General features: G+C 49.6%; 1 protein-coding gene across 11 annotated transcripts in view; it reads right to left on the bottom strand.

Annotated features, from left to right (window-relative positions):
- mcf2l2 (MCF.2 cell line derived transforming sequence-like 2) overlaps positions 1-27888 on the bottom strand; it is a 66181-nt gene that overhangs the window by 4059 nt on the left and 34234 nt on the right. For 6 of the 11 annotated variants that reach the window (XR_003886250.1, XM_029828047.1, XM_029828045.1 and 3 more), the window contains 17 exons: positions 27746-27812; positions 27350-27465; positions 26328-26397; positions 25421-25513; positions 25170-25262; positions 24412-24534; positions 12123-12203; positions 11827-11967; positions 10826-10918; positions 8626-8704; positions 7428-7464; positions 7221-7318; positions 5679-5774; positions 4099-4191; positions 2129-2200; positions 1382-1492; positions 718-827 (listed from right to left, as the gene is read on the bottom strand). Coding sequence is in view for 10 of the 11 variants with exons in the window: in XM_029828047.1 (XP_029683907.1) it covers positions 718-827; positions 1382-1492; positions 2129-2200; positions 4099-4191; positions 5679-5774; positions 7221-7318; positions 7428-7464; positions 8626-8704; positions 10826-10918; positions 11827-11967; positions 12123-12203; positions 24412-24534; positions 25170-25262; positions 25421-25513; positions 26328-26397; positions 27350-27465; positions 27746-27812 (1573 nt within the window). In the remaining variant the exon portion in view is untranslated. Of the gene's footprint in view, positions 1-717; positions 828-1381; positions 1493-2128; positions 2201-4098; positions 4192-5678; positions 5775-7220; positions 7319-7427; positions 7465-7520; positions 8018-8625; positions 8705-10825; positions 10919-11826; positions 11968-12122; positions 12204-24411; positions 24535-25169; positions 25263-25420; positions 25514-26327; positions 26398-27349; positions 27466-27745; positions 27813-27888 lie in introns of those variants that run through there. The other 5 variants (XM_029828048.1, XM_029828051.1, XM_029828052.1 and 2 more) reach the window with 5 other exon arrangements.

Here is a 27888-nt window from a genome sequence, read left to right as displayed (position 1 = left end):
ATGTAACCTTCTGGATAAAGGTAACCTGTAAAAATTTAACATTCTATATAAATGTAACCTATATAAATGTAACCTTCTGTATAAATGTAACCTTCTTTAAAAATGTAACCCATATAAATTGCCACTCATTTCCAATGCTGATCAGAAGCCTCATCTTCTCTCACAGCTCAGCTTGGAGCAGCCTTTCAGGACCACGTGCCGTAGCTACACTTAACTTCAGCAGTTTTCCCAATTCTTGGCCTGTAATTTCAGAGGAACTGACATCTGCTGCCACCGCTAAACCATGTCGTGAGTTAGGAACAGGAGTAGGTAGGTGAACGCTGAAGACTGATTGGTGACTAATATAAGGACACTGCTAGGGGAGGAGACGTCCTCAGACCATGAAGGAACGTCAAGACCCAATGCTGAAGCTGCTGTACAGACATGTGACTACTATATTCTTCTTCAGGTGTTCAGCTTGTGCTTCTATGTGTTGTTGATAAGGTGCAGCTGAACTAGAGCGCAGAGGGACGTCTTTAGCTGGAAGGAGGTCACACGTGCAGGATGAGATCACACTGAATGAGGGCTGAGGGATCAGGGAGTGTTCGTGGAATGTGATGAATTGTAGCAAAAGGCTGACACCACCCAGCAGGACTGGAACCAACCGGTCAGGCCTGGTCAGGGTTTAGAGAGAGTTGAACTGGAGAAAAGAGGGAAGACTTTTGAAACGTCACCTACATTTTTATGATGGCCTTCTTCTTCTGAAGAGTTGGAGGACTCCTCTCCACTGGAGGGGATGGTCTCAAAGTCATCATTGTCTACAGACAGCAGATGTTTCTGGGTCCAGCCTGAGTGGAGACAGCAAATGATTAACCCACAGAACATCACAGCTATTTCCATTTAGCTGGGTAGCATCAGTCGACAGATGAACCGTCAGGTTTCATCCAACTGCAGAAGTATGTGATGATGAACTGTTTGGGGAACAGTGATAAAAGCAGAAAAGAATACACACAAGAATGACTAATAATGCAAGTTCCTGCAGACAACTGCAGGAATGTAATAAAGGCTCCACACGATGAGAGGATGACGGCATGCCAGAATTAGCTGCTCACCAAAAGCTCTGTTGATTATCGCAAGTGGGTCATGAATTCATTTCAAATTTTACAGCTGAAGAACTGAGTTGGACAAAGTGTGTATGTACTGGTGTGTGTATAACAGCATCTGGGTGAGCATACGCATCATTTTCAGTTATGAAAACACCACTTTGGGAGTGTTTGAGGAGAACAAAAACACACATAAATGTAATAAAATAAACTGAATAAATTCAGTCCGTCACAGATGAACACATACACGAAGCCTTAAACAGATGCAGCAGACAAGATAAATCCATCCCAGCAGTTACCTGGTTGGGAAGTGGAGCGAGGAACTGCGGAGGTGCCTCCAGCAGCACTGAGACTGTTAGAGGTTATACTCTGACGTTTCCTGACTGCAGCCATAGCACCACGCAAAGTATCTGAATGGAATCCAAATGCATTACTATACTGGACCCGGTTTATAACACACACAGTTGCCACAAACTCAACACACACTGCCAACAAGCAGTATAACACATACTTGCCACACAGCTAACACACAGCTAACAAGCAGCTAACACGCAGCCAACACACACCTGCCACACAGCTAACATACAGCTAACACACAGCTAACATACACCTGCTAAAAAGCTAACATGCAGCTGCCACACAACTAACATGCACTTAACCAACAGCTGCCACACAGCAAATACACTGCTCATGCACTGCTAACATGTACTTAATCCACAGCTGTCACACGCTTAAGACACAACTAACTCACAGCTAACACACAGCTAAAATGCAGCTAACAAAGAACTACAGCAAGTCATGCAGAAATAAACTGGCTTAGACAGACAGACAGACAGACAGACAGACAGACAGACAGACTGACTGACTGACTGACTGACTGACTGACTGACTGACTGACTGACTGACTGGCTGACTGACTGACTGACTGATTGACTGACTGACTGACTGACTGACTGGCTGAAACACATGCAAACAAACACCATCAGCACAGGTGTCTAAAGGAAGGGAGGAGTGTGACTGGAGCATGCAGGCATCACATACTGTACCTTCATAACCCAACGGTGTGGGGTCACTCTTTATCTCCTGTCTCTTGCTCTTTTTGTTAGTAGTGGGAGGACCTGGCCAGAGGATACAACATGCCAGCATACTTAATGCTAAACTAGCTTTATAAATATAACAGCTATCATTAAACCAGGCTGGCCCCTCATATTAGACACCCAATTAACCGACTGTTTGTGTGGCTGAATTCACGAGTATGAAGACTGAATGAAATCATCATTCTTAAATCATTTTGTTTTGATTTGAATCATTATATTTTGGTTAATAAAGTCAGAGCTTATTAAATGGAATGACAGCAGAATATGAGCTAAAATATATAATATGAATATGAGCTTTGTATGTTTTTATTCTTCTTTGAAGCACTGAAAAGTAAAAACTAAGGATTAAAACAGCATCTCTGATGACATCATGATGAGAATAACAATAACTTTCTCACAGATGAAAACGTAAAAAAGGCGACATGAAACAAGGCAGTTTAAAAGTTCTTCTAGTTTTGAATTTTAACAGTACATTTAGGTAATATGCATATTCATCCCATCCACTAATTTTCCACCCTAATTACTTTTGATTTATTTCATTTTGGTGACTTTTCAGTGTTTTGAAGGAGCTTTATATAAGAAATATAAAGTAATACTTATATCACTTATATCATAGCAGGAGTCCAGTCAGAAGATCTAAATTGTGTCAGCCCCTGAATAATATTTACTCTTTTGGTGTGTAGTTCTTCCTTCTATAGCTCCGCCCCCACTGATCCAGGTTGCCAGTTAGCACCGAGTTGCTGCTACCAACGTTTCAAATCACACATGTGTGAGGTTACTGAACCTAAAAGAGCTCTGAAACGAAAGCTAAAAGATCTTGTTGCTGGAGACTCTCTAATAACTTAATTAATGTAGAAACAGATGCTTCTAATCATCTCTGCAGTCCAATAATGCTAGCCATGATCGTCCGTAGCACATTAGCACGTGTGCAGGTGGCTCATCAGATTAACTAGGTGATAAAATGTTTGAGAAATAAAAACAGCGACTATATATGTGTGTGTGTGTGTGTGTTTGTATGATCTGAGCAGATCAGCCTAATCTCATTAGGTAGCATTCCTTGTGTGGTCTCAGGGTGGACAGAATCAGGAATCCTGGAATATGAGGTTAGAGTCCATGTGAAAATGTCATATTTGAAATAATTTCGCTCAGCTCAGAACATGTTGGGAATTGAAATGCTAGAAAATGATGCCGAACACAGCAGGAGCCTTTAGAAGCAGAGGGACCTGTAGCCCCGTCAGCATCAGAAAAAAACTCTCATGAAAAGCGATTTTAGAGGAAATATTTCAAGGCCAGACTTCAATAGCTCTCCCCTGCTCTTTTTATTCCTCCTTTGCCAGGCTAAAGGAATTTCCCATCAGTATTCTGCAGTAAATCACATTTCTGCTTCCACTCTGAATGTCACCCTAAAATGTCAGCTAATCAAAATTCCTATTCCTCATCCTCATACTAACGAGCATTGACTTATATTTAAAAGAACATGAAACGTGCTCATTGGCAGCTTTTCTCATGCGGCTAACACAGAAGGTTTGACTTCCTCTGCTTGATGCCAAGAGAATATCAGTGTCTCTCTCAACCCCCCAGGAGCAGAATTAGATGGACCCACTTAGCAATGTAAACCTGGAGAATCCCAGGTGAACGCTGGGCAGTTTATTACTCATGCTGCAGGTATCGTTGTCACGGTGACCACAACAAGATCATCTGAAAGTCTTTTCTTTGATGTAAAGAACAGCCACATGAACACGAATAGGACCAAACAGTAAGTGATCATGTGATCAACAATGCTCCACACACAGTGTCAAATCAAAAACCTTCACAACCTTTCAGTCTGAAACTGCTGACTGAGGTCAGAAATGAACAGAAACAAAGTGAACGCAATGAGAGCAACACAACGGAGGAATATTGGACAGCTGGTCAGGTACCTTTGGTGTTCCTGGCAGTAAAGGAGGAGGACGGTGCCAGAGAAGAGGTCAGGGAGAAGCGCCGGCTGACCTGCGTCTCCTTGGGTGCTGGCTCTGAAGCCGGAGAGGAGTCAAGAAACAGAATCAGAGTGAGGACACAAGAAGATCATGCCAACAAGAAAGGGATGAAGAAGTGAAGAATGACTGGGTGACAGATGAGGACCCAGAGGAATGTTGATCAAAGAAAAAGACATTATGGAAAGAATAGAATAATCCAGGGTCTGTCTCACAAACACAAGCTCATTAACACAAGCCTGACTCATCGTACAATAAACACAGAGAGCTAAGGAGGATGTCCAGGAGCTTCAGATAATTAACATAGTGACAGGTGAGGTGATGAAGCACCAATCAGCTGCAGCACCAGGGAATCAGAGCAGTTGCAGCTGGATCACCATCATCTGCACACTGCAGCACACAACCTTGCATAGATGTTGCAGGGAGCCTGAGGAGCAGCACCTGGATGGATTGATGGATGGATGGATGGATGGATGGATGGATGGATGGATGGATGGATGGATGGATGATGGATGGATGGATGGATGGATGGATGGATGGATGGACGGACGGACTACAGCATCGCTGGACTACAGCATCACTGGACTACAGCATTACTGGACTACAGCAGTCCTGGACTACAGCATTACTGGACTACAGCAGTCCTGGACTACAGCAGCGCTGGACTACAGCCGTCCCGCAGTGCTGCAGAGAGGATCCATTCATCTCCAGCCTGTCCTGCAGATGGAGCATTAGCATTAAAGCTGAAGCCACTGAGTGAGGAGCCTGGTGAAGATCTGGGTTTGCTGCATGAGTAGCTGAAGCAACGAGCAGCCTGCAGGTTTTTGTGGCTTGCATCAGATCAAGATCAAGAGCAGGAGACACGTTTGTTAAACATGTTGGATGTGTGGAGCTAAAAGGTTCCTGCTCTGGTTACCTGCCTGATATCTCTGCTTGAGGAGCTCAGACTGTTGGGACGTTTACAGAAAAAGATGAGAATCAAACTCATGATGGAGAGAATGTTGGAGTTTTCCAGCGTTTTCCATCTGCAGTGTTCCAGCGTGTAGCTACCAGAGCCTCAACTGGACTGATTTTAATCTGAAATGATCTTTCTGGAAAGTTGATCTCATTAAGCTCCCAAACATCAATTGAAAACTTAGGTTTTCAGAGTTGATTGGATTTGTAAACAATGCAGAGTTTTGCTGTAACTTTATTGAACATAAGGGTATTTGTGCTGCTGTGCAGGCTTGCAGCTGCTCCAGCTGTTCTCTTTTACTTCCTCCATAATATTAGGACTCAGCCTTTCTCCCTGAGGTACAACAGGGATGCAACCTCCATCTACGAAGCCATAGCGACTGTGATTGTGCCATTGTGCAACCGCTTGTCTTGTTTTGAAATTAGGTTATCTAGTCCTGAAACTGACAGTGATGATGCAGGTGTACAGCTCCAGACGGTATTTGTCAGCGCAACAGACAGGAGGACAATAAGACATGATGGCAACAGATGACGAGGGGGACGAGGGGAAACATGGGCGGTACTGCTGTTACCTGCCGGCAGAGATCTTCTATTTGAAAGTCCTTGCAAAGTGAAGCGTTTCCTAGCATTAGCAGCAGAGTAGCCTGGCGGGGCTGCTGAAGCATCAGCTGGAATATGAAACAAGAGTAAGCAGGAGGAGGAGGAAAAGATGATCATCAGATCTTCTAATTGTGGTTCAAATCTCAAAACAGCCTGAAAGTATTGACAAAAGTTGTGAAACGAATAACTATGTGTGCAGTAAAGGAGCTCGGTGATGGCCGGTGTGGACCTGTCCACTGCTGCTGTGAGGAAGGAAAATGTGAGAGCTTTGACACAAAAGCTAACCATCTGCCCTACGTCCAGCCTGTGCTGGCCATAAATAGCCACTTTTTTATTGCAATGGTAGAAGGGAGAGGACAAAATGTCTAGCTAAAGCAGAATGGATCTGGGGTCAACACCAGTTTTTCTGGGATTGTTGGACAGTTGAGCAACGGCGGAGGCAGAGAGCAATGGAGAAGGCTGCTTCCTTCTGGCTCTTTGTTATTCAGGCATAAAAACGGTGCACTGATGCAGTCAAATGTAGCACAATAAATAAAAACAGACACAAGTACCACAAACAACTCTTGCATTTCACCATCCACAAATAAATAAAAAGATGTAACATGTAAATCAGTTGCAGATGGTGAGAATGTGATCTTTAATTGCGTCAGCAGGTGATGTCATGGTGGTTATTGTGACTGATGACAGAAACACCAACTATCATCGTAGTTAGGAGAGAAGCTCTAACCTCGGCTGCTTGGTGATGAGGAAACCTGCCTGCCTGCCTGCCTGCCTGCCTGCCTGCCTGCCTGCCTGCCTGCCTGCCTGCCTGCCTGCCTGCCTGCCTGCCTGCCTGCCTGCCTGCCTGCCTGCCTGCCTGCCTGCCCTGCCTGCTGCCTGCCTGCCTGCCCTGCCTGCCTGCCTGCCTGCCTGCCTGCCTGCCTGCCTGCTGCCGCCTGCCTGCCTGCCTGCCTGCCTGCCTGCCTGCCTGCCTGCCTGCCTGCCTGCCCTGCCTGCGCTGCCCTGCCTGCCTGCCTGCCATGCCTGCCTGCCTGCCTGCCTGCCTGCCTGCCTGCCTGCCTGCCTGCCTGCCTGCCTGCCTGCCTGCCGCCTGCCTGCCTGCCTGCTGCCTGCCTGCCTGCTGCCTGCCTGCCTGCCTGCCTGCCTGCATGCCTGCCCTGCCTGCCTGCCTGCGCTGCCTGCCTGCCTGCCTGAAGCAGAACCTCCCTCACTGGGAGCATGTGAGATAAAAAACAAGTTCTGAGCAGAAGGAAGTTCTGAGCAGGAAGGAAGTCAGGTAACACATTAGGGTGTCTCCATGTCAGGGTGTCTCCATCAATTCAGAGCATCTCTCCATCGTCGAATGAGGCCAAGATGTGACTCATATAATATACGTATATGTAGCACAGGAAATGTGGGAAGGCTGAAAATGTTCGATTTGGAACCTCAGAGATGAAAGAGCCCAGGTCTTAGAGTGATAATGGGAGAGTCCCCATTTTAACATCCCAGCAGAAGAATAATAAGTGACATCTCACCCCTCTTCAGTCTCATGTTGGGGCTGGGATTGGTCCTCCTGAAGCCTGACTCTGGACTGGAGGAATCCGACTGTCTGAGTGAGATCTTGCGCATGTTCCTGTGGGATTAGAGGTGAGAGCTGCTGGAGCTTAACTCTGAAATATGACCTGGATGTTGAGAGGCTGTCTGGTTGAAGTGTGTGATGTCACGCCACGCTGGCGTCTCACCTCATCGGGGCGGAAGTCACGTTGAGCTGGCTGGCTTCTGTGAATACAAGAGTGAAACATTGTTCTAAAACATCTAAAACAGGGCCTTCAACAACCAGAGGGAATATCAGAGGGTTGGCTCTAGTGCTGAAAGTTCTAGAAGAGATTGAACCACTGCTGGGTGTTGTGACTGCTGGTACAGGTGACAGGTCAGCATCGCAATCAATGAGCCAAAGGGGACAGCAAGAGCCTACAGACAGACACCAAAACCTGCAAAATCCTCTTTGTAAGCAGGAAAAACCTCAATGACTTTTTAAGAGCCAGTCAGGAGGCCTGAGGCCTGTACAGAGGAACCCAAAAAGGCAGCAGCGTCAGCTACTGCAGGAGTAATCAGGTTTCTGCAGAAGAATCTGGAGGAACCCGTGTAGACATGACACCAGTGTTAGAGAAACAACCATGCTGAAAGATCTGGCTTGTCAACTCGTGTTCCAAGCAAACAATGAACCTGTGGCAGAAGTGCAGCTTCAGCACAGAGCTGAACAATCCATTCAGCAGAAGGGTGGATTCTTTCATCTTGGATATGGGAATGTTTTATTCATATGGGCTGGTCACTGGTGAGAGGAGAGGAGAGGAGAGGAGAGGAGAGGAGAGGAGAGGAGAGGAGAGGAGAGGAGAGGAGAGGAGAGGAGAGGAGAGGAGAGGAGAGGAGAGGAGAGGAGAGGAGAGGAGAGGAGAGGACAGAATTTCAATCCTCAATTTTCCCATTGATACTCAACACATCTATGCCATACTAAACTGTCTCTTCCTGTCCACAGTCCTCTTAGTCCATTGTCCATCCAGCTCCTTCCTTCTCACTCTCTGTTTTCCCTCTCTTCATGTCCTCTGCCTCCACCTCTGGTCTCCAGCCTCTCTATATCAGCCCATCATTTTCAATCTCCTCCCTTTCTTCCTCTGTACCAGTGCTCACATTAACTCCGAGGTATAAATCAAACTGGGCAAAAGTCACAGTTTGACAGTTGCCCAGTAACTAAACAGTCTGACAGTCTCATTTCTCCACTGTCAAAGATCAGCTCATTTCATAATCATCTGTGACAGGAAAATGCCTGGAAATGACGACAACACTATTAATCAGCACTCCTGCAGATGTATGTGTGTGCGTGCGTGCAAGTGTGTGTGCGTGCGCGCGCATGCGTGTGTGTGCGTGCGTGTGCATGTTTACCTCTGCATGCCTCCAGCTGGCCTGTAAGAACTTTGCGGATCTCTGACACCCAGATATGCTTCACTTCCAGAGAAGGCGCCTGAAAGATGGTGGTGACACATAAAGATGGAATCAAATATTGATGATACGATTCTAATGTGATTTAATATATAAAACTGATTACGGACGGACAGACGGCCGGCCGGCTGGCCAGACAGACAGACAGACAGACAGACAGACAGACAGACAGACAGACAGACAGACAGACAGACAGACAGATAGATAGATAGATAGATAGATAGATAGATAGATAGATAGATAGATAGATAGATAGATAGATAGATAGATAGATAGATAGATAGATAGATAGATAGAGCAACACTGCCCTCAGCAGGATATATGCGACAAGACACATCTGAGATGGCAGCAAACAGCTGAAATATCTGGAAGAATCCGTCATCACTAAAGATTTGATATGCAAGTCAGAACTTTGGTAAAGGAACCTTTCCACTTCATTTTCTACAGTGCCTCAGACTACCATGGACCAGCAGGAACCAAAGATCATCTGCAGGAACCAAAGTCCACCTGAAGGAGCCAATGACCATCTGAAGGAACCAAAATCCACCTGCAGGAACCAAAGACCACCTGTCGGAGCCAGAGATCATCTGCAGGAATCCAAGACCACCTGTAGGAGCCAAAGACCATCTGCAGGAACCAAAGACCACCTGTAGGAGCTAAAAACCACCTGTAGGAGCCTGAGATCATCTACAGGAACCAAAGATCATCTGAAAGAGCAAGACAAGCTGCAGCAACCAAAGATTACCTGCAGGAACCAAACACTTATGTTCACTCCACTCAGGGGACCTTCTGATTTGTTCTGCGCATTGTCACCTTGGAGAATGGTCCCAGACTGAGGAGATATGGGGTTACCTGTGGTTGCAGAAGCTCATATTGATTCCTCTGCATTGAGATTGTCTCCAACAATGACAAGCCAGGTTGGTTTTCCCACGCTCACACTGCCTTCACCAACATATGGTGTGCTATTATTACAGTGATCAGCACCGTATTGTCTGCATCTGCGCCACCATGATGCAGCCGCAGGCAGAGTCTGGACTCTGGACTCATGGCTGAGCTCTAGTTGGGGAGCTGATTGGCAGCACCTGAGGTACCACTGGCTCAGAGCAAGAGTCAACAGCATCAGCAGAATTAGCTGTTTGGCAGTGGCAGATTTTTAATGGGAGCAACCCACATATTGAGCTCTGCTGTTCATCCCACAACTTTCTCAGCAACAGTGAAAACAGGCAGCGACACAGCCAGTCCAAAGCCCCGCTGCTGAAGGATGAAATCTGGGGGGCCGACAGGGGCAAATGCACGGCAAAGCAGCTGCAAACGGCCAAACGCTGCAAAGGCAGGAAGGATGCAAAAAGGGAAACACACAACAACTGCCAGAGAGAGAGATGGCCTCCAGCGCAGATGTGCACCAGACCACTGTAAGGTTGATTAATACACAACAATCAGCAGGCCTGGGTTCCTCCCAGCAGCCGTCTAGAACCCTGAAGATGAAAATGATAGATGTCCACTGAAGGAGAAGACTGTAAGAAGACAGACCTGCACAAATAGGAGCTCCATGGAAGAGTCACCAGAAGAAAAACCTCTCCTGCATCCTCACCACCACATCCAGCATCAGAAGTTTGCTAAAGAAGATCCAGACAAACCTGAAGCATTTAGAAATCAAGTCCTGTGGACTGATGAGGCTCTAATAGAACTCTTGGGCTCCAGGGAGCATAGGTCTGTTTGGAGAACCAAGGAGAAACGATGTGGTGAAAGAACATCTGTCTAACTATGAACCATGAGGCTGGATTCATCATGCTTTGGGCTTGTGTTGGTGGCACGGGGAACGTTTCACAGCTAGAGGGAAGAAGGGATTCAATGAAGGTCCAACATATTCTGGAAAAAAGCTGAAGTTGGAAAGAGGACTTCTTCAGATGGACAATGATCCTAAACAGGCTTTAACATCCACCATGGAGCAGCTGAAGAGACTCCAGCTGAAGATTTTTCCATGCTCCTCACAGTCTCCTGACCTAAACCTCATAGACTTAGAGCCAGTGGGGATCAGGACCAAGGACAGGATCAGAATGGAGTAGGCAGGACTCCCCATCAGTTGTTTTTTTGCTGTTTGGAATTTCGGGATAGAGTTTGCTTCCATTCCCTTGATCCATACCTGAATGATGTAAACTTCTTCTCTGCCGTTATACCACACTTCAAACTTCTTGCTGTCCCCTCTTATGTTTTCTGTGATCCCAACAGCGCTCATCTGGACAAAGACAAACCAAACTGAAGTTATTCCAGTGTCCTCATAGGTTTACATCTGTCTCCGGGAAATGTGTGTTTCTGTGTTGCTTGTCTTGTCTTGTGCTTCTTCCTTCTCCTCCTGTCTCTTCTTGCCCTGTCCTCCCACCCTCTGTCCCACTTTCTCCTTGTCCTGTTCTTTGTGTTGATCTACAAACTGTCAGAAGAGCTCAGAGGATCCTGCATGATCCTCATCATGTTGTGTATCCTGTTTTTGAGTCCCTCCCATCAGAATGCAGGCTGAGCTGTCCCAGAAGGAGGGCCAGCCCACAGCTGTCTGGCTTTTGAACGTTGACCCCTCCCTGGCCCCTAACCCAGTCCTGACAGTTTAAAGAACCAGATGCTTTATAAGCAATAATTTACATGCTCATCACGGTTGAATTGCTCTTCTGTGCATATTATGATGCTGAAACATTTGTTGCTTGTTTGTTTTTATGCTTTCCTGTGTCCTTGGATGTGTGCTTCTCTGCACCTTTGTGCCCTTTGGCGATTAATAAATTGGTTGAACTGGATTGAAATGATTGTGTCTGCTGGGCTGTGATGGATGGATGGATGGATGGATGGATGGATGGATGGATGGATGGATGGATGGATGGATGGATGGATGAATGGATGGATGGATGGATGGATGGATGAATGGATGGATGGATGGATGGAACCCTTTGACCACATTGTGATTTACATCAGTAACTGGCCAGTCAGCACTGTGATACTGGTAGATTAAAGGGGATCTACTACTGGGTTGTGTAGATCTTTAATAAGCAGTCCATGATTAATTACTGGAAATATCTACATTTGGCAGGCAACACCAATGCTGCCTATAAGTCCAGACCCTCGTTTCCATTGGTTCTGTGTGGGTCATGTGTGTCGAACCTTGAGCGAGTGCTTGAAGCTGTAGGAGGGATTCTTCTCGTGTCCGTCAGTGGTTTCATCCCTCTTCTTGCAGAACAGGAGCATCTTGTCATACAGGAACAGATGCCTCTGCATGGGCTTGAACCTGGCCAGGTCCTTCACCTGAAACCAGAGTAATCGTGATGCAACCGAGCAACTAATCACCTGTTACAGGTTGGCTAACAAACAGCCCATCATAAACAATATTGCTATAATTAGCAGGTGGAACCTGTTGTCTGTCTTCAGTGCAAATGTTTGAGACAAGCGGGGTCTTTTACCTTGTTGTGTCCTTTCTTGTGGTCCGTCCACACATTAAAAGAGCCCTGCATCAGCAGCTTCCCGAGGTCGCTCAGGTTTCCCTGAAAACATCAGATTTGGAGGCAAGAAGGTCAGACCAGATTGCAGAGATAACACTGAAAACCGTCCCATTTCTACATCTAGACAGCTGTTTGCTGTGGCCTGCGTGGTTACCACATCCCTGCCCAACAACATAGAAGCCAATTTAAAGCTGCTGGTGAGACGTAAACATAAATTTGGTAAAGTTATTATTCAAGTCAGAGCAAACGACACCCGGCTTCGTCAGTCGGAGGTCACCAAAATTAACATGGAGTTGGTGTGCAGCTACGCAAAAACGATGTCGGACTCTGTAGCATTCTCTGTTCCCCTCCCCACTCTGGCCAGCGATGAAATGTTTAGCCGCATGTCATCGCTTCGTCGCTGGTTGTTACGGTGGTGCCCCGAAAACCAGGTGGCCTTTGTAGACAATTGGAGCACTTTTTGGGGAAAACCTGGTCTGATTAGGAGAGACGGTGTCCACCCCACACGGGATGGTGCCTCTCTCATTTCTAGTAATTTGGCTAATTTTATTAGACCCAAAGTGACCTGACAATCCAGGGTCCAGACCAGGATGCAGAGTTGTAGTCTTACAAACCTCTCTGCTGCTCCCATAGAACCCTCATCCGCCAGCAATAACAGATTTAACACTATAGAGCTAGTCTCTGTTCCACGGTTAAAAGTTCACCAAGCACAGAGCAGGTGAGCGGTCAATCACCATAATCTTATTAAAATTAATACCAAAGCACGACTTGGAGAAATTTAGATCACAATTAAATGTGGACTATTAAATATTAGATCTCTTTTGTGTAAATCCCTGTTGGTGCACGACCTGATAGCGGATCATCACATTGATTTATTTTGACTTACTGAGACCTGGCTTCAGGAGGAGGAGTATGTTAGCTTAAATGAATCTACTCCTACGCATCTTAATTATCACATTCCTCGTGTTACTGGTCGAGGAGGGGGAGTGGCAGTAATCTATCACTCCAAGTTATTAATTAATCCTAGACCAAAATATGGTTCCAGTTCATTTGAAAGCCTGACTCTTGGCATCACCCATCTGAACTGGAAGGCAGAAAAGACACTTTTGTTTGTAGTTGTATATCGGCCCTCTGCTGGGCCACATTCAGAGTTCCTGTCTGAGTTCTCTGATTTCTTATCTGTCTTGGTCCTTAGAACGGACAAAGTCATTATCATTGGAGACTTTAATATCCATGAAGACGTTGTAAATGACAGCTTTAGAAATGGCTTCATTTCATTACTTGAGTCAGTTGGTTTCGTCCAGCAGATAAACCAACCAACTCATAGTTTCAACCATACCCTAGATCTAGTTCTGACTTATGGTGTTGAGGTAGAACATGTGTCAGTGTTCCCTCAGAACCCACTCCTGTCAGATCATTCTTTGATCACTTTTACATTTATGATTAAGGATTCTTCTATCCTCAGAGCACAGTCTTACTATCGCAGATGTCTTTCAGATAATGCTGTAGCTAGGTTTAAGGAAGTGATCCCTGTGCTAATCCCAGGACCACCATGTGTTTCCCCAGGGATCAGTCATTATAATCTTAGCCCTGCTGAAGTTGACTCTATTGCTGAAGGTGCAGCAACCTCACTGAGAATCACGCTTGATTCTGTTGCCCCCCTGAAAAAGAAAATAGTAAATCAGAGGAGGTGTTCCCCCTGGTATAATTCACATATCAGGACCCTCAAGCAGAAAGCGTGCAGACTAGAAAAGAAGTGGCATTCTTGTAAAATAGATAGCTATCATGCAGCCTGGAAAGAATGTCTGTTAGTTTACAAAAAGGCCCTCTGTGAAGCTAGAACAGCTTATTTTTCTTCTTTAATTGAGGAAAATAAGAGCAACCCCCCCCCCCCTGGGCTGCCACCTTATCGTGGTGGAGGGGTTTGCGTGTCCCAATGATCCCAGGAGCTCGGTTGTCTGGGGCTATATGCCCCTGGTAGGGCCACCCATGGCAAACAGGTCCTAGGTGAGGGACCAGACAAAGCGTAGCCCAGGACCCCCTAATGATGCTAAACAACTTTGGTGCCAAGTTTCCCTTGCCCGGATGCGGGTCACCGGGGCCCCCTCCTGGAGCCAGGCCTGGGGGTGGGGCATGTTGGCGAGCGCCTGGTGGCCGGACCTCTGCCCATGGAGTCCGGCCGGGCGCAGCCCGAAGAGGCAACATGGAACCCCCTTCCCGTGGGCTCACCACCTGCAGGAGGGGCCAAGGGGGTCGGGTGCATTGTGTTTTGGGTAGCAGCCGGAGGCAGGGACCTTGGCGGTCTGATTCCCGGCTGCACAAACTGGCTCTAGGGACATGGAATGTCACCTCTCTGGTGGGAAAGGAGCCTGAGTTGGTGCGCGAGGTTGAGAAGTTCCGACTAGATATAGTTGGCCTCACCTCGACGCACGGCAAGGGCTCCGGAACCAGTCTTCTTGAGAGGGGTTGGACTCTCTACCACTCTGGAGTTGCCGATGGCGAGAGGCGACGGGCAGGGGTGGCAATTCTGGTTGCTCCCCAGCTCAGTGCCTGTGTATTGGAGTTTACCCCGGTGGATGAGAGGGTAGCCTCCCTTCGCCTTCGGGTGGGGGGACGGATCCTGACTGTTGTTTGTGCCTATGGTCCAAACAGCAGTTCAGCGTATCCACCCTTTTTGGAGTCCTTAGAGGGAGTGCTGGAGAGTGCCCCTTCTGGGGGCTCCCTCGTCCTCCTGGGTGACTTCAATGCTCACGTTGGCAATGACAGTGTGACCTGGAGAGGTGTGATTGGGAAGAACGGCCCCCCCTGATCTGAACCCGAGTGGTGTTTTGTTATTGGACTTCTGTGCTCGTCTCAGATTGTCCATAACGAACACCTTGTTCAGACATAAAGGCGTCCACATGTGCACTTGGCACCAGGACGCCTTAGGCCGCAGATCGATGATCGACTTTGTGGTTGTGTCATCGGATTTGCGGCCGCATGTACTGGACACTCGGGTGAAGAGAGGGGCGGAGCTGTCAACTGATCACCACCTGGTGGTGAGTTGGCTCCGATGGTGGGGAAGGATGCCGGACAGACCTGGCAGGCCCAAACGTGTTGTGAGGGTCTGCTGGGAACGCCTGGCAGAGTCCCCTGTCAGAAGAAGCTTCAACTCACGCCTCCGGGAGAGCTTTGACCATGTCCCGGGGGAGGCGGGGGACATTGAGTCCGAGTGGACCGTGTTCCGTGCCTCCATTGTTGAGGCAGCTGACCGGTGCTGTGGCCGCAAGGTGGTTGGTGCCTGTCGTGGCGGCAATGCCCGAGGGATGCCGTCAAGCTGAAGAAGGAGTCGTATCGGGCCTTACTGGCCTGTGGGACTCCTGAGGCAGCAGATGGGTACCGGCGTGCCAAGCGGAGTGCAGCTACGGTGGTTGCCGAGGCAAAAACTCGGGCATGGGAAGAGTTCGGTGAGGCCATGGAGAACGACTTTCGGACGGCCTCGAAAAGGTTCTGGACCACCATCCGGCGTCTGAGGAGGGGAAAGCAGTGCACTGTCAACACTGTGTATAGTGGTGATGGTGTGCTGCTGACCTCAACTCGGGATGTTGTGGATCGGTGGAAGGAATACTTCGAGGACCTCCTCAATCCCATCAACACGCCTTCCAGTGAGGAAGTAGGGCCTGGGGACCTGGAGATGGGCTCTCGTATCTCCGGGGCTGAAGTTGCCGAGGTAGTTAAAAAACTCCTCGGTGGCAAGGCCCCGGGGGTGGATGAGATCCGCCCAGAGTCCCTTAAGGCTCTGGATGTTGTAGGGCTGTCGTGGTTGACTCGACTCTGCAACATCGCGTGGACATCGGGGGCAGTGCCGCTGGATTGGCAGACCGGGGTGGTAGTCCCTCTTTTTAAGAAGGGGGACCGGAGGGTGTGTTCCAACTATAGGGGGATCACACTCCTCAGCCTCCCTGGTAAGGTCTATTCAGGGGGTACTGGAGAGGAGGGTCCGCCGGATAGTCGAACCTCGGATTCAGGAGGAGCAATGTGGTTTTCGTCCTGGGCGTGGAACAGTGGACCAGCTCTACACCCTCAGCAGGGTCTTCGAGGGTGCATGGGAGTTTGCCCAACCAGTCCATGTGTTTTGTGGACTTGGAGAAGGCATTCGACCGTGTCCCTCGGGGGGTCCTGTGGGGGGTCCTCCGAGAGTATGGGGTGTCGGGCCCGCTGATACGGGCTGTCCGCTCCCTGTACGATCGGTGCCAGAGTTTGGTCCGAATTGCTGGCAGTAAGTCGAACTCGTTTCCGGTGAGGGTTGGCCTCCGCCAGGGCTGCCCTTTGTCACCGATTCTGTTCATAATTTTTATGGACAGAATTTCTAGGTGCAGTCATGGTGTTGAGGGGATCTGGTTTGGTGACCTCAGGATCGCGTCTCTGCTTTTTGCGGATGATGTGGTCCTGTTGGCTTCATCGGCCCGTGACCTCCAACTATCACTGGATCGGTTCGCCGCCGCCTGTGAAGCGGCTGGGATGAGAATCAGCACCTCCAAATCCGAGGCCATGGTTCTCGACCGGAAAAAGGTGGAGTGCCTTCTCCGGGTAAAGGAGGAGATCCTGCCCCAAGTGGAGGAGTTTAAGTACCTCGGGGTCTTGTTCACGAGTGGGGGAAGAATGGAGCGGGAGATCGACAGGCGGATCGGTGTGGCGTCCACAGTAATGCGGACTCTGCACCGGTCCGTTGTGGTGAAGAGAGAGCTGAGCCGAAAGGCGAAGCTCTCGATTTACTGGTCGATCTTCGTTCCTACCCTCACCTATGGTCATGAGCTTTGGGTCATGACCGAAAGAACAAGATCACGGGTACAAGCGGCTGAAATGAGCTTCCTCCGTAGGGTGGCTGGGCTCTCCCTTAGAGATAGGGTGAGAAGCTCTGCCATCCGGGAGGAGCTCGGAGTAGAGTCGCTGCTCCTCCGCGTTGAGAGGAGCCAGATGGGGTGGCTTGGGCATCTAGTCAGGATGCCCCCTGGACGCCTCCCTGGTGAGGTGTTCAGGGCATGTCCCTCCGGTAGGAGACCCCCGGGGAGACCCAGGACACGTTGGAGAGACTATGTCTCTCGACTGGCCTGGGAACGCCTGGGGATCCCTCCGGATGAGCTGGAGGAGGTAGCTGGGGAGAGGGAAGTCTGGGCTTCTCTCCTTAGGCTGCTACCCCCGCGACCCGACCCGGATAAGCGGTAGAGAATGGATGGATGGATGGAAGAGCAACCCCAGGTTTCTTTTCAGCACTGTGGCCAAATTTACCAAATGTCACAGTGTTTTAGATCCATGTATCCCTTCTTCCCTTAGTGGTGAAGACTTCATGAGCTTCTTCACTGATAAAGTCCTAGCTATCAGAGAAAAAGCTAACCAGGCCATCCCAACAACTGGACCATCACCAGATGTGCTGACTGTGGGAACATACAGGTTCTCTTAAACTCCTTCAGCCCTATATATTTTTCTGAGGCGTCATCGCTAATTCAGAAATCCAAGACCACCACATGTCTTTTAGATCCCATCCCAATACACCTGCTGAAGGATGTTTTACCATTGATAGGCAGTTCTGTCCTGGACAGATCAATTGTTCTTTAGTGACAGGTTATGTACCCCGGTCCTACAAGGTGGCAGTGATTAAGCCATTGCTTAAAAAACCATCACTGGATCCTGATGTCTTAGCAAATTATAGGCCGATATCCAACCTTCCTTTTGTCTCTAAAATTCTAGAGAAGGTTGTAGTGACTCAGTCACTGGAGCACCTGCAGAGAAACAGCCTGTTTGAGATGTTTCAGTCAGGCTTTAGAGCTCATCACGGCACAGAAACAGCACTTCTTAAAGTTACTAATGATCTTCTTATAGCTTTAGATCATGAACTGGTCTCTATGGTGGTTCTGCTGGACCTCAGTGCTGCTTTTGATACAGTTGATCACAGCATCCTGTTACAGAGACTGTAACATGTGATTGGCATTAAAGGGACAGCACTAGACTGGTTTAGATCATATTTATCTGATAGATACCAGTTTGCTCATGTACATGGCGTTCCCTCTTCATACAGTAGGGTTAGCCATGGAGTTCCTCAAGGTTCTGTACTTGGACTAATCCTTTTCACCTTGTACATGCTTCCCTTAGGGAACATTATTCGGCAGCATGGGATAAATTTTCATTGTTGATGACACTCAGCTTTATCTATCCAAGAAACCAGAGGAGACAGAGAAGTTAGTGAAGCTTCAGACCTGTCTTAAAGACATAAAGTCCTGGATGTCTTCAAATTTCCTCCTCCTTAACTCAGGAAAAACTGAGGTCATGGTGTTTGGTCCTGAACCTCTCAGGGATAGATTAGATCACATGATCACTCTAGATGGTATCTCATTAACATCTAGTCTCTCTGTGAGGAATCTAGGAGTAACTTTTGATCAAAATCTCTCCTTCAACTCACACATTAAATTAGTCTCTAGAAGTGCCTTTTTTCACCTGAGGAACATCATAAGGATTAGAAAACTACTACCACCACGATGCTGAAAAGTTAGTCCATGCATTTGTTACTTCCAGGCTGGACTATTGTAATTCTTTATAATCAGGGTGTCCAAACTCATCTTTAAGAAGCCTCCAGCTGATCCAAAATGCTGCAGCCAGAGTTCTGACAGGTACAAAAGAGATCACATTACTCCTGTACTTGTTACGCTCGAGAGGACTGGCGGTCAAGTGTGGCGGAACCCCAAAGAAGGCAGACAGACACGGGAATTAAAAGTAACTCAGACGGTTTTAATGAAACAAAAAAAAGACAGGAGGGAAGAAACTAAATGAGGAGAGAGGCCGAGACAAACTATAGGGGGCGTGATGCGGCAGACGAACCAAGTCCGAGATCCAGGGGCGAGAGTCCGTGGGGGAGTCCAAGTGTCCAGAGGCCAGGGGAAATCCGTCCGAGGAAGGGGAAGAGGAAGAAGTCAGAGGAAGAGGGGCTAGGAAGGTTGCAGAGGAGCAGGGGGAGACGCTGGAGAAGGCTGGGAGTCGCAGGGAGTTGCTGGAAGACGCAGGGAGACACAGAGAGACGCTGGGGGTCGCTGGGAAGCCTGGAGAGATGCTGGGTCGACGGGACGTGTTGCCAAAACATCAGTTAGATCAAGCACTGGCCTGAGTGCAGAGGGGCCTTTTATGGGTGCAGAGTCGTTTGGGCGGATTGGGTGCAGCTGGAGGAGAGGGCCCAGGTGGTGGTGGTTGAGCTGATTGCACAGGAGGAGGTGGGGCCAGAGTAGGAGTCACAACAGTACCCCCCCCCTTACGGGAGGCACCGGACGACCGCCCAGGAGCATCCGGGTGGTCTCGGTAGAAGTCTTCGAGGAGGGAGGGGTCAGCGAGATAGGATGGGGGCACCCAGCTCCGGTCTTCGGGGCCGTAACCCACCCAATCCACCAGGTACTGGAAGCCCCTTCCCCGTCGGCGGACCGCCAGCAGCTTGTTAACTCTCCACACCGGCTCTCCGTCCGACAGGACCTGTGGGGGAGGTGGAGTCGGAGCAGGAGGGGACAGGGGGCTGGTGGAGAAGGGTTTAATGAGCGAGACGTGGAAGACCGAGTGAACCTTGAGGGCGGCAGGGAGATCCAAACGGACTGCAGAGGGGTTGATGATGCTGCAGATGGTGTAGGGACCGATGTAGCGGGGGTTCAGCTTTCTGGAGGAAGTCTGCGAGGTCTGGAGGGGCAGGTCCCGGGCCACCAGCCAGACCTTCTGGCCAGGCCGGTAAGCAGGGGCCGGCCTCCTTCGCCGGTTGGCCGAATGCCGGGACTGCTCAGTGGCCCGCAAGATGGCTTTGCGGGCAGCCTTCCAGATGCGCCGACACCGGCGGAGATGGGCCCTGGTAGACGGCACTGCGATCTCCAGCTCCTGCTGGGGGAACAGAGGGGGTTGGTAGCCCAGGAAACATTGAAAGGGGGACATACCAGTAGCAGAGCTCTCCATGGCGTTGAGGGAGTATTCCACCCACGGCAGGAACTTGGACCAGGAGGCAGGATTGCTGGTGGTCACGCAGCGCAGGGCCGCCTCCAAAGCCTGGTTGGCCCGTTCGGCTTGTCCGTTGGACTGGGGGTGGTACCCAGAGGACAGGCTGACCGTGGCCCCAATCCCCTTGCAGAAGGCCTGCCACACCCTAGAAGTGAATTGGGGGCCACGGTCAGAGACCACGTCAAGGGGGATCCCGTGGAGACGTACGACGTGGGAGACCAGGAGTTCAGCAGTTTCTGCAGCAGAAGGGAGTTTGGGGAGAGCGACAAAGTGGACCCCCTTGGAGAAGCGGTCCACAATGGTCAGGATGGTGTCGTTCCCCTGCGAGACGGGGAGGCCCGTCACAAAATCCAGGGCTATGTGAGACCAGGGTCGACTGGGGACGGGAAGGGGGTGCAGAAGGCCTGCTGGCGAGCGATGGGAGGCCTTGCTGCGGGCACAGACCGTGCAGGCGCCCACAAACTCCCGAACATCTTCTTGGAGGTTGGGCCACCAGAAGCGCCGCTGCACAAACTCCGCCGTCCGACGCACGCCAGGATGGCAGGCGAAACAACTGGAGTGGCCCCACTCTAGCACCTGCGGCCGGACGGAGGAAGGCACGAACATTCGGTCCTGAGGCCCGTTCCCAGGATCAGGCTCGTCTCTCTGGGCTTGCTCGACGGCCGTCTCGATCAGCCAGGAGATGACCCCTATGACCCGGGCCAGGGGAACGATGGTGTCAGGGTCCCTGGGGGCGCCGGGGAATTCCTCCGGAAACTGGCGGGAGAGGGCATCAGCCCGGATATTCTTGGAACCTGGACGGAAAGTGAGGGTGAAGTCAAACCGACTGAAGAAGAGAGCCCAGCGGCCCTGTCTGGGATTGAGTCTCTTGGCCGTTCTCACATAGGTCAAGTTCTTATGGTCCGACCACACAAGGAACGGGTGCCTTGCTCCCTCCAGCCAGTGTCTCCACTCCACCAAGGCTGCATAGACCGCCAGAAGTTCCCTGTTGCCCACATCGTAGTTTCGTTCAGCCGGATCAAAACGGCGGGAAAAGTAGGCACATGGGTGAATCTTCTGGTCTGCCTCGGACCGCTGGGAGAGGACTGCCCCGATGCCCGCGTCCGAAGCATCGACCTCGACGATGAACTGCCGAGCGGGGTCTGGATGGGCGAGCACCGGAGCCGTCGTGAACCTGTCCTTGAGGGCCGAGAAGGCGGTCTCAGCCTCCGGTGTCCAGGTGAAAGGGCGCGAGGTGGAGGTGAGAGCGGAGAGAGGGGCAGCCACTTGGCTGAATCCTTTGATGAACCGCCGGATGAACCCGGCGAACCCAAGGAGGAGTGAGCTGGGGATAGCAAGGGGATGTGAGGAGGCGGGGCGGCAGTGCTGGTAGGGGAGAAGTCAGGGGCAGAGGGAGTGCGGTGGGAGAGTTGGCGGTTCTAACCGCCAACACGTTGGGCGCGCTCCTGGCGGCGCTCCCGTAGTCGTTCATCCATCTGGAGCGAGAGGGTGATCAGCTCGTTGAGTGACGAGGGGCGGTCCCTCACAATCAGGTCCTTGATTGCCTCACTCAGGCCCCGTCTGCAGCCAGGATGCGGAACTCAAGGGTGTACTCCGCAACTGACCGTGACCCCTGCTGGAGGGCGAGCAGACGACTCGCGGCGTCTTCACCGTAGGTGGGGTGCTCGAACACTGCCTTGAACTCCCGTCGAAAGGCGCTGTACTCTGAGGAGAGGCGGGGGTCCAGGTCGACGGCAGCTATGGCCCAGCTCAATGCCTTGTCGGCCAGGAGGGAGGTTATAAATCCAACCTTGGCCTCGTCGGAAACAAATCTGGAGGGCTGATGGCGGAAGAGCAGCTCACATTGGTGGAGGAACCCCTTGCCCTGGTCGAAATCCCCGCCGAAAACACGGGGGCTGGCAAGGTTGGGCTTGGCTCGGGGAGAAGGCGGGAGAGATGGTTCTGGTGGAGAAGCCCCGCCGGGGTCGCTGCCTAGCTTCTGCTGAATGGAAGCCAAAACAGTTGCCATGGCAGCCATCTGGTTGGAGAGGGCGGACAGGGTACTGGAGGTGGTCTGGGAGGAGCTCTGGAGCTCGGAAATCTCCCCTTGGATTGTGGGGAAGGCCTTGGTTAGCTCAGACTGAAGGGAGGAGAGCTGGGCAGCGTGGGCCTCCACTTTTCTTTCGAGGGGGGAGGGTAACGTGGGGGCTCTAGCGCCGCCCGTCTGCCCTGGGGTTCCACCTTGACTCATCTTGGCTTGATCTATCTGTTACGCTCGAGAGGACTGGCGGTCAAGTGTGGCGGAACCCCAAAGAAGGCAGACAGACACGGGAATTAAAAGTAACTCAGACGGTTTTAATGAAACAAAAAAAAGACAGGAGGGAAGAAACTAAATGAGGAGAGAGGCCGAGACAAACTATAGGGGGCGTGATGCGGCAGACGAACCAAGTCCGAGATCCAGGGGCGAGAGTCCGTGGGGGAGTCCAAGTGTCCAGAGGCCAGGGGAAGAGGAAGAGGAAGAAGTCAGAGGAAGAGGGGCTAGGAAGGTTGCAGAGGAGCAGGGGGAGACGCTGGAGAAGGCTGGGAGTCGCAGGGAGTCACTGGAAGACGCAGGGAGACACAGAGAGACGCTGGGGGTCGCTGGGGAGCCTGGAGAGATGCTGGGTCGACGGGACGTGTTGCCAAAACATCAGTTAGATCAAGCACTGGCCTGAGTGCAGAGGGGCCTTTTATGGGTGCAGAGTCATTTGGGCGGATTGGGTGCAGCTGGAGGAGAGGGCCCAGGTGGTGGTGGTTGAGCTGATTGCACAGGAGGAGGTGGGGCCAGAGTAGGAGTCACAACAGTACTGGCGTCTCTTCATTGGCTGCCCGTTAAATTTAGATTAATTTTTATAACCCTTCTTTTGACCTACAAGGTCCTCAGAGGCCTAGCTCCATCCTACCTGGAGAAGCTAGTGACACCTTACCAGCCCAATAGACCGCTCCGCTCTCAGAATGCTGGTCTACTTGTGGTCCCCAGAGTTTCTAGGGGTAGAATGGGGGGCCGAGCATTTAGCTATCAGGCCCCCCTGCTATGGAACCAGCTCCCTGTCCAGGTACGGGAGGCTGACTCCATCGCTACTTTTAAGATTAGGCTTAAAACCTACCTCTTTGAAAAAGTGTATTGTTACTAATTCTGTAGTTCCAGTTATTATCATAGACAGACAAATTATCATACTTAGGGGGTCGTCTAATCGTTAGGTTAACATCTTAGCTATGCTGCTATAGGCCAAGGCTGCCAGGGTCCAGAAACATGATCACCTGACAGGCCTCTGTCACCCCACTGGGTCATGGTTTCTTCTCCTCTCCTCTCCTCTCCTCTCCTCTCCTCTCCTCTCCTCTCCTCTCCTCTCCTCTCCTCTCCTCTCCTCTCCTCTCCTCTCCTCTCCTCTCCTCTCCTACCTATTCTATCCTCTACCTGTCCTCCCCTTTCTCCTCTCTCTACCCAGCCGGCCATCAGCAGGAGCCAGATGATCTACTTCTGTCTTGGTACATCTGAACAAGCAGGTATTTTTCAGAGTTTTTCAAGGACACTGTCGTTCAGTATGAAGAGCCTCCATCGAGAGCTTAGCTGGATAAAACTCAGAGGCATCAGATATTTTCCCTGGTTGTTGAGTGATTAGCAGAATGCGATCAGATTTTAATGTAGACTTGTTTAAGATCTGAGGCACTGCTGAGTCCCCCAGAAGAGTGAATGTTCCCTTCAGAACCAAAGGAAATGTTGGAGTTGAATGTGAGCGTCATCTAGAAAATTCTCTCAAAACATCCTCATGACTATACCTCATGTCTGAGCTTCCCAACACAATGAGGAGGGACAGAGGCCAGACTGGCGAAGGCAAGAGAGTCAAGATGAAGGTCCAGACAGGACATCCCTAGAGGACCGTGGTTGCTAGAGGTTAGGACACACACTCACATACACGCACATGTACTCTCTATAGCTGTTATCATGTAATTGTATGAATGGAGCTGGGGATAATTGGGAAGAGCCTCCCATAACAGAAGACCTATTTTGAAGCCCAGATACATATTTCTTCTGTTCAGCAGAGAAAGTTAGGTGCAAGGACCGTTGCACCCATGTTTCAGCCTGCAGAGAACTGCCGTCCCTGCTGTCCTCACTCAGTCCTGGTTGGTCTCGGTATTTTACAGAAATTGAGATGAAGAAGTAAGAGAAGAATCTGCTGCTTGTGTGACTTCAGCACATTCATTTGATGACCTGTCTGATCGGATTACTGACCTCAAAGCCAGTGATGGCGATCTGGTGCATGGAGTCATTGACCGACTTTATGATGTCCAACACGGTGGCTAGCGCCTCCTCCAGCTCCGCTGTCCTCTCACCCTTGTTACATTTCAACATCTCCTGCAAGACAATGTTGTTGTGAATGTCTGGGCCTTTTTAAGAGATGAGTTCAGGTGTCTCTGTGTGCCAGAAGGATTGCTGATGTCGGCCAGCGGGTGGCAGTCATCGCAACTGGCTCTGGGTAGAGAATTACACCCCCCCAATTTTTTCTCCTTTTCTCTCTTTTCCATCTCTTTTGTGTCCATTGGCCACGCTAACAGGAACCCTCCCACTGGATTTAAATCCAGCTCATCTGTGTCAGATAGTGAACAGATGTTTGAGGAGGTTTCTGGCAAAAACTCGATGTGCTTGGTGCATTTTTAATCATACGCTTGGGACCACCCACCCTTTTGGGGTAGGTGGGCAGGAACGGTAGCCTAGAGTCTGGGAACACGTTTCTGCCACTAAAACGGGAGATCAGAGCTCAGCCAGGAATATCAGTGAGGGTGAAGAAAGAGGACAGGTAATAATGAGTCATGGTTCACCTGCTGCATGGATCACATTACACAGGTAACCAGTTACTGAGGAAAAGTTTTGTGTGTCTCAATGAAGTCCATACACATTGTGATGTCTTATATTTATGTTATCACATATATGTTGAAGGTTTTCAGGTAAGAGCAGAAAGAGAAAGATGGACCTGAAAAGGCCAGTGGTACCTTCAGCATGAGCTGGTATTTGGTGATTCTCTGGACCGGCTTCAGCAGGTATGCATCCAGAGAGAGTTTATGATCCAGTTTCTTCTGGCACTCCTGTGATCACAATCACATCAGCTCCATTAAGTAAATCTCTATTAATCTCGAAGATGAATACTATTCTGATTTATGTTGACCTGAATTAAAGATCAAAGCCTAATTTAAACCGTGTGTGTGTGTGTTTGTGTGTGTGTATGTCTGTGTGTGTGTGTCACCTGAAAGAAGAGGCTGTCTGCACACTGTCTCCAGAGGACTTCAGAACGAGGTTTGTTCTGACAGTACTTCTCGTAGATCTGCAGCTCTTCTTTCTGACAATGAAAGGGTTAATATTTCCTTTTGATCGTAACAGTTCCACAAGTTCTAATAGAAGAACCCAACCTCTATCCATAGAGCAAACCTTCAGAGTCTCTTTGATTCAGTGTCTTCTGCTGTGATCCATTAAATATACATACATCTATAAACCCTCAGTCTTGGAGGGGAACCTTTAACCTTTCACAGGAGGCCCAGGTTTCTCTCCTCTCACCACAAGTGTGGCCTGACTGAGGGGTCAACAGAGAGCAACAGAGATCACCACAGCCCCCCCCCCCTCTTCACCATCTCACTGGTTCCTCCAATCCAATCAATCTAATCCACCATAAGTGCTGCCAGAGAAGGAAGAACCTTCTCTGTTTGTCTGCTGATTTATGTAACGGTGTCATTGTGAGCCTGAACACAACAACCCATTCTTTGAGTCACCTTCCAGAACATGACCTCAACCTCCTCAAAGACTGTCTCTCAGCCTCCAGAGTGCTGAGAGTGGTGGTGCCACTGGGCATCCTTGGCTTGTACTGGTTTGGATATGTTTACATATGTTATTACTGAAGTGGAGGGTGAGTGCTGCAGCAGTCAGATCCAATTTCATAGATTACAGCTGGAGGAGTTTTGATGTGGTATTATATGGTATTAGTGTTGATGCAGAAAAAATGTTGTTTCTTGAAGACTGTTGGGGAATGTTGAGAACTGTTGAGGACTGTGATCCACACTGTTCACACGTCACCAGTGAGAATGATGTGGGGCGTCACTGGAAGATTCTCTGCTAACCTCCAGAACATCTGTGGTCAACCCACTGTCACGCATACTCACCCTTTTTAAAAAGCATGTTCCCACCATCTCAGGTTTCTCCACACAGTCCTCCAGCTCCCCCAGAAAGGTTCTGAGCAGGAGAAGAAGGAATGCCTGAGCTACAGGATGAAAGCCAAGCAACAGTAACAGTCACCTCTTCTGATTGTTGGGGTTTGCTCTAAACTGCCCATGTTTCACACATGGAGGCTTCTCCAGGATCAAGTTCACCCCAAACAGCAGTTTAAATAAGGCTGTTGTAGAAATGCTGCGTGGATTGTAGAAATTGCTGAAATTCTCTGTTTCTCTTGCATCTTTGTATGCGCAGGTCATTTCTTGTGCACGTACGTGACTCCATGGTGTCATTCCATCCTCAGCACAGGCGTCACATCATGTATCAGCTGATGGTCACTGGGGGACAGCGGGACAGCTCGAAGCAACAGCAGGTCCCCCAGCCATCCGCTTGCTGTCCGAGGTCGTCTAGCTCCCTGGTCTCTGTTCACAGCCATGTGCACACACTATCTAATTCCTACAGCCTCCATGATGCAGTATCCACAATCCCAGTCCATGAGGTGGGTTTCTGGTCTGCAGTGATCCGTGATGTTTCCTCCTGCTTCTTCCTGCTTCATTTCTTCTTCATGTTCCGCTTGACGTCCTTTTCCTCTGTGTGTCTAGTGAATGTTTCTATCATGTCAATTGTCCTACAAGACAGACGGCAACTTGGATATAATGTTGCATCACAACTAGAAAGTGTTCCCATGTGGCCATGAACAGGGACACCTGGAGTGATGTCCTGGAGCTGGTCAACCACCAGCTGGTACACCTCACACCTGGTGATCCCGCAGAGGAAGATGGAAGTGCACCATCGAAGCACATCAGGTTTGTTTGAGACAAATTAATTTTGTGTCTTTGAGAAAATAAATGAAACACTGCTTAAATTCTCATACACACATTTCCTAGAGCAACAGTAATAGTTTCAGAAGCAGGGAGAGAGAAACATGGATTAGCATAAGAAGCTAATCCAGAAGGGTTCAGAAGCACACTACCTGTTGTGGAAGTCATATATCTCAGGCAGGTTGCCGAAGAGCACGTCTCGTTTGTTCAGCAGGACCAGAGGCACCAGATGGCTCAGCTCAGAGTTGTCCAGCTCAGCAAAATAGCCCTGCCAGAAAGAAAGTCCACCACGAAACATCATCCTCTGTCATTATAAATGTGTCTTAATCAATAATAAAGCAAATGTTTGGGTGATTAAGTTTAGCCAATTCACACAAGTTGAAGTAGCAGGAAGTGCAGAGATTAGCAGAGATAATTCTGTCTTTGTGATCAATTCATACACAGACAACAAGCTCGGAGGTTCAGGTCTAATTGCACGTGTAGCAGAAATCAGTGTTGTGGGTTCGATGGTGATTTATGGCACATTAGTTGTGATGACCACACTGTACCTCGATGATGCTTTGGAGTTCCTCCACATATAACCTCTCTGTTTCTATCAGCTCAGTCAGGATGTGCCTGCAGAGACAAAAGAACTTCCACAGTCACCATCATGTTGTGGGAGCAGGTGTCAAGTGTGACGTGATCTTTATTC

The sequence above is a fragment of the Takifugu rubripes genome, chromosome 20 (genome assembly GCF_901000725.2).
Source record: "Takifugu rubripes chromosome 20, fTakRub1.2, whole genome shotgun sequence".
Taxonomy (NCBI): domain Eukaryota; kingdom Metazoa; phylum Chordata; class Actinopteri; order Tetraodontiformes; family Tetraodontidae; genus Takifugu; species Takifugu rubripes.
The sequence above is the reverse complement of the archived record's forward strand: the minus strand, read 5'-3'. Positions and strand labels throughout refer to the sequence as shown.